This window comes from Clupea harengus, chromosome 3, assembly GCF_900700415.2.
Source record: "Clupea harengus chromosome 3, Ch_v2.0.2, whole genome shotgun sequence".
NCBI lineage: Eukaryota > Metazoa > Chordata > Actinopteri > Clupeiformes > Clupeidae > Clupea > Clupea harengus.
In genome coordinates, this window is record NC_045154.1 from 24,499,206 (window position 1) to 24,505,999 (window position 6,794).

Below are 6,794 nucleotides of genomic sequence, written 5' to 3' on the forward strand. Positions count from 1 at the left end.
ATGCATATACAGATGCACCAACAAAAAACACACACATCAACAGAAAAACACACGTAACAAAAAAACATTAGCACACATGCACACACACAGTCACACTCAAACATGTACACACACCTTTATGCGGATGACACGACTATGTATGTATCGTCAGAGAGCATTGAACATGTTAATGAGGTGCTTCAACTAGAGTTAAAGCTGGTTTCTGAATGGATCATGGAAAATAAGCTGAAGTTGAATGTCTTAAAATCTAAATGCATGGTAATAGGTTCTAAATATGCTCTCAGGACAGATAAGAAATTAAGCCTCTCTTTAAAGGGTGCTACTATGGAACAGGTTAAAGAAGTCAAACTGTTGGGTGTCACTATTGACGAAACGCTGTCATGGTCCACTCAGATTAATAATACAGTGGTGAGAATGATTAATGGTATCTATGCCATTAGAAGGAGTGCTCATCTGCTAACTAATACAACAATTAGACTAGTCATACAATCTCTAGTTCTGTCAAATCTGGACTACTGTCCTGTTATCTGGTCTAGTGCATCAAAGCAAGAACTCAGCAAACTTCAGCTTGCTCAGAACAGAGCGGCAAGACTAGCACTTCACTGCTCTGTTAGGAGTAGTGTGGATGCTATGCATGCCAGGCTGTCATGGATGAGGGTGGATGAAAGACTGGCATGTAGCCTTATTCTGTTTTTAAATAATGTGTATTCCTCACAGAAACCTGTCAGTTTGTCTTCACAGCTATCACCTGCAAATGAGAGACATGTTATAACACTAGACAGGCACTAAGTGGTCACTTTACTTTTCCTCTACCCAGAACCAATGCACTTAAGAAAACAGTAATGTACAGAGCCATTGCATACTGGAATGTGCTCCCCTAATATGTGACTCTAACAAGAAATAAATGTGATTTCAAAAGGAAACTTAAGGCAGCAATAATCAGAAAGGAAATTATAGTAGATTAGGTTATTATTTTAGGTATTTAGGTCTTTTTTTTAATTATTTTACTTTTAATGTAAATGTTGTTTTCTAAGTCTGTGTTTTTGTGATAATTGATCATGCTGTACTGCATTTTATGTATTTGTATTGTATTGTAATGTTTTTTGCCTGGAGCCCAGGAAGAATAGTCTCCACTACGGTGTAGACTAATGGGGATCCTTAATAAACATAAACATAAACACCCCCATACTCGCTGTGTCTCACAGACACACTCCCACACTCACGCGCGCACACACACTCTGCAGAAAATGCAGCGGCGCCTCAAACTCGCAGGACGCTTTGCTTGACTGGATTCATTATGAAAGTATTTAAAGAAAAAAAAAGATGGAATGAGATGAAGCTACTTTGCTGCCCGCCCTGTGTAAGACAAAGGAGCCAGTGCTCTGCGTGTGAAACAGCATCCAGGCACTGAGGGAATCCAGAGGAAGTCGGACCCTTTAATATCTGATAAGGCGACGGAGGGGACGGACGAGAGTTAATACCCCCCTTGCCTGTGCCGCCATCATCTCCTAACAGGCCTCTAAATGCTCCCGGAAAAGGTCAGAGAGAGAGGCGGCTTTACAGACGGCCTGGGCTGGGGGATCAGCGGGGATATTCACATGAGAAGGCTGAGGCAGAGCTGAGGCTGAAGCCTTCCTCATGAGCCTCCTGCACCAGCTCACATACTCAGGGGGGGGCAAAAAGAGGACAAACCCCCCCCCCCCCCCCTCCCTTTGAAATAATACCATCCGTTTTGGATTGCAAAAATGCATCCATGCCATTGTCTAATCATAAAGAGACTACGACCCTCCTGGATGTTTTTAAGCATATCACCCACTGCACATGCTCCATGCCCAAGTCACTGGCCACTGCGGTGTGTCTGGATGGATTTGGACCTCATCCAAAGCTGCTTACAGTGCAGATATGCACATCCATTAGTAGCCTGTGTGTGTTCCCTGGTGTTGTTAGCTCCTGTGTGTGTTCCCTGGTGTTGTTAACGCCGTGCTTTACCAGATGCTCCATCAATGGAGCCGCAGAGTCTGCCACACACCGACATCTGACAAGGTTTTCTGCAGAACTCTGTAGTAAGTACGGCAGCGAGTCTGTAGTGGCCAGCGGAGACCTTGAAGTGGGGCCACTCAGGGGTGGTTCTGACATGGCGTGGGAGATGTGAAGAGCCGACGTGGGTTACACTAAGTGTCTGGCGAGGGCCACAGCGGAGTTTGGTCTAAACGTGGCTCTGAAAGAAATCTACATGATTCGTGACTTTATAATTCTGTTGGCAACCTTTTGTGAAGCTCAATATATGCAGATTGAACCAAATGTGCATAGAAAGTGAGTGGGGACTTTGTCAGGCGATGGCCGATTTAAGAAAGAAAGCCAGCATTGGATTTGAGGGCAACACAGCACCACACATTTCCATGAGTTGTAGCCATACTTTTATCATGTTAACTGTCATAACGGTCTTTGTCACATCGGTCACAATGAAATCCTGATAACGGGCACGGTCTTAACCACAGACCTAAAGTAATATGCAGTGTGACCGTCCACTAGAAACCTTGAGGTTGGCCTTCGATAAGGCTTTCAGAGCCGCCGAACAATGCATTGCCCTACAGCGTAACATTAAGTGTCGACGTTTGAGAATGTGCTGACTGCTATTACTGCTGACAGGAGCATACTTTTTCTCTATGTATGTGAGTAAGAGGATGTGTGTGTGTGTGTGTGTGTGAGAGAGTAAGAGGATGTGTGTGTGTGTGTGTGTGTGTGTGTGTGTGTGTGTGTGTGTGTTCATCATAAGCTTGGTGCTGAAACTGGAAACCGATTACGGTTAAAACTATGAAAGGTGTTGCTAGCACAATGCCCTCAGTTTCAGTTTCTGCATAAACCGCTTTGTCTATCTCTCCCTCCCTCTGTCTCGCCCTCACTCTCTCTCTCTCTCTCCTTCGCTCTGTCTCTCCCTTCCTCCCTCTCTCTCTCTCTCTCTCTCTCTCTCTCTCTCTATATCTATATCTGTCCATCCCTCCTCCCCCCCCTCCCCCTCTGTCTCTATGTCTGTCTCTGTGAGCCTGATGCATGCTAATTAGAGGACAAGCAAAACAAACATGGCCTTTCTGAATCCAATTGTGAGGAAAGAGACGCACACACGGTGTTGTTTGGTTTATTATACAACCACTGTATTCGTGGGAACGGCGATGACGGCGGCCTGATAAATGCAGAGCCACGAAGTTTAATCTCTTTGCTTTTTTTGAGAAGCCTGAAGGCATCAACAAACATCAATTAGCGAAAATTGGAGGAGAACATGTCTGTAATTGGCTTAATGGAAGTCTTTACCAAACTCTAAGGTCTGTTTTGTGTGGATCTTTTCTGATCTGGTGAGTGTGTGTTTGGTCTGATCTGGTTAGTGATGTATTGGTCTGGTCTGGTCTTTACTTCACTGTTTTGGATAGTTGGGATGCGGTCCTATTTGTATAGTGTGGATCTAGTCTGGACTGATTAGTATGGATCTGGCTTGGACTAGTGAGTAAGGATCTAGTCTGGACTGGTTAGTATGGATCTAGTCTGGACTGGTTAATATGGATTTGGCTTGGACTGGTTAGTATGGATCAAGTCCGAACTGGTTAATATGGATCAAGTCAGCTGGATTAGGTATGTATACTTCGTAAATATGGTATGTTAGTTTAGATCTGGTAAATTGGGATCTGGAGTGTGTGAAGAATGGCCCGAGCCGGCCATCTCAGGATGTGGAACGTAGGCTGGTGGAATGGGGTTGCAGGTAGGAACACACACACGGTGCCGGAGACAGTGGCTTTCTTATAAAAATAGCAACAAATTTACAACAGGGTAATCAAAACCCCAAAACATATTAACACAAACTGAACAAACTATAGCCCTAAAACAGAAAAGGTACAACTCTGTGCTCACAGGTTTTGTCTAGTACCTTCTCCAAGCTTTTATCCAGCATGTTCAGTCCGTCCTTCCCTCATTCAACAATGAGGTGCACCTTAAGTAAGGCCGCCCAAGGGCTAAATTGGTCCAATTAAAGCTAATTGGACACCTCCACAGAGATAGGGGAACCCGGACTGAACCATTCAGATAGGGGAGTCCAGTCCTTTTCCCCACTTTGGGCCACAGTGAGAAGGGGAGGGATTTCACCTTCTCACAGAGTGACTCTAGTTGGGTCTGGTCTGGCTAGTGCGGATCTGGACTGGTTGGTTTGGGTGTGTACTCACCAGGTACCACTGCTGGGAGAACTTCGGGTCAGAGGGCTCAGTAAACACCTCCCTGCGTCGCCTCTGCTTCACCACCTGCTGCTCCAGCCACAGTACCTAAATGTGTACACACACACACACACACACACACACACACACACACACACAGAGAGACAGAGAGAGAAACACATGTATATACAGAGAATCAGAGCAATATAACAAAAAAGAGCAAATACCACAGAGGAACACAAATGTTCAACACAGAAAAACACTATTGCCATGAAAAAAAGAGAGCCTTAAGCATGTATTTGCCTATCGAAGCAGTCTACACACACATGTTCTCTCTTTCCCTCTCCCTCTCTCCTACGCACACACACACACACACACACACACACACACACACACACACACACACACACACACACACACACACACACACACACACACACACACACACACACACACACACACACACACACACACACACACACGTACTCTCCCACATGGGTTTAACTAAGTAGGCCTGACTCCCCCAGCAGCATGTTTCCTCACCACACTAAAAATACTCTCTCAGTAAAAAAAGAAAGAAAGAGAAAATGGAGGGATGAAAGCAGTAGAATAGAGAAGGGAGAGTCAGCGAGAGAGGGAGAGTAGAGGGAGAAAAGAGAATATCTACACACAGAGAGAGTAGAGTGAGAGACAGAGAGAGAGAGCGCGAGGGAGAGAGGGAGAGTAGAGAGAGAGGGAGAGAGCAAGAGAGATGGAGAACATGAAAATGAGAACGATAAAAGGGAGAGGAATGAATGTGTGGAGATGTGAGGACCTCAGCTTTCTCATTGTGTTCTTGAAGCTTCTCCTCGGCTACAGGAGCACCAGCCCAGATGAATATGAGAGCAAATCCAATCAGGAGCCAAAGGCAAAACTCTCCCTCTCAGCACCTTCCCTGGTCTGAGCCATGTATGTGTGTGTGTGCGTGCGTGTGTGCGTGTGTGTGTGTGTGTGTGTGTGTGTGTGTGTGTGTGTGTGTGTGTGCGTGTGTGTGTCCCTGTGTGCGTGCGTGCATGCGTGTGTGTGTGTTCATATGTGCATATGAGTGTGTGTGCATATTTTAGGACTATATGGACTATATTTTCCCATACACTATGGTCTGAGGTGTCTGTGTGTATGTGAATGAATGCATGTGTGTGTGTGTGTGTGAGAAAAAAAGAGTGAGCGTGTGTGAGTGAGAGAAAGAAAGAAAGAAAGAAAGAAAGAGAAAGAGAGAGAGAGAGAGAGAGAGAGAGAGAGAGAGAGAGAAAGAGAGTGTATGTGTGTGTACATGTGAGTGAGTGAATGAGTGAGTGAGTGAGAGAGAGAAAAGAGAGTGTATGTGGGTGTGTCAGTGAGTGATTTAGTGAGAGCAACCCCATTCCACATCCGGTTGGCTCATCTTTATTCTTCACAGTGTAAAGGGCAACTCTGAACTCACTGGGCATCTACAACTTGGGCCTCAAGACGGAGGCATCACATGTTCTATGTTCTATGTGTCCTTTCCCTGTAAACTCTGGAGAGATGCCTTCTGTGGGGGTGCTAATGCAGGGACATGACTCTACACACAATTCAAAGACTAACCCAGCCAAGTGCACAGAGGTCATGACCCCTAGACCCTACGGTAGAATAAATAGCTTCCCCACTTATCCGAGAGCTGGCTGCAGCTATGATCTAGATCCAGGCATGACACCATGCCCATGCCAGCCCCACTTCATGGTAAGTGCATGCACTTAAGGCTCAATTGAGTGATTAGTACAATGCAATTACTATATTAGTGCATGTGGTTATAAAACACACTTAAGATAAGTGTTAGGTTTTGAGAAGTAGTGTGTAGCAGCCCAAATGAGATTGAACCCTTTCATTATTAATGTAGTATGTAAGTGGACACTTTACAGGAATTGATACCTCTCTACTCAAAAAAACAAACACACAAAAATCAACAATCTTTTTTTTTCTCTATTTGAGGAATACTATTTTTTCATAAAAGTCAACAACCACCGCCCTCTGAACATCCATACCACATGTTAAAAAGCAGCTGTGTGTGAATGTCAGATACTGATGTGTGTGTGTGTGTGTGTGTGTGGGTGCGCGTGTGCACCTTTCAGCAAATATGTCCAAACCTATGATTCGCTTTGGTACTGATGTGTGTGTGTGTGTGTGTTTGTTTTTATGTGCACCTGTAAGCAACTATGTCCAAACCGATGATTCACTCTGGTACTGATGTGTGTGCCACTGCAAGAGCACATGTGCATAGGTATCGTGTGTGTGTGTGTGTGTGTGTGTGTGTGTGTGTGTGTGTCTGTATCTATTCAGCTGAAAGTCTGTATGTGCATATCTAAGAATCTCTCTGGTATGCGTGTATATTTATATATCTGTGTGTGTGCCTATCTATGACACCTTTCAGTATGACAGTGCCTGCATGTGTGTGTGTGTGTGCGCGTGTGTGTGTGTGTGCATGTGTGTGTACCTGTGGTTCAGATCGCAGCCGAACATGAAGTCCCTGGTGAGCAGAGAGAGATCTCTTCACCACAGAGTGATGCTGGAAGTGGTAGTAATCACCAAAGACCTACAGAGGGA

The 6,794-nt window shown here is 45.0% G+C and overlaps 1 protein-coding gene across 2 annotated transcripts in view; it reads right to left on the bottom strand.

Moving 5' to 3' along the window:
* The window catches only part of furinb (furin (paired basic amino acid cleaving enzyme) b), a 78,279-nt gene that overhangs the window by 35,520 nt on the left and 35,965 nt on the right, over window positions 1-6,794 (bottom strand). For both annotated transcript variants that reach the window (XM_031565150.2, XM_031565151.2), the window contains exons 3-4: window positions 6,685-6,783; window positions 4,209-4,304 (exon numbers count right to left, since the gene is read on the bottom strand). In XM_031565150.2, coding sequence (XP_031421010.1) covers window positions 4,209-4,304; window positions 6,685-6,783 — 195 coding nt within the window. The remainder of the gene's footprint in view (window positions 1-4,208; window positions 4,305-6,684; window positions 6,784-6,794) is intronic.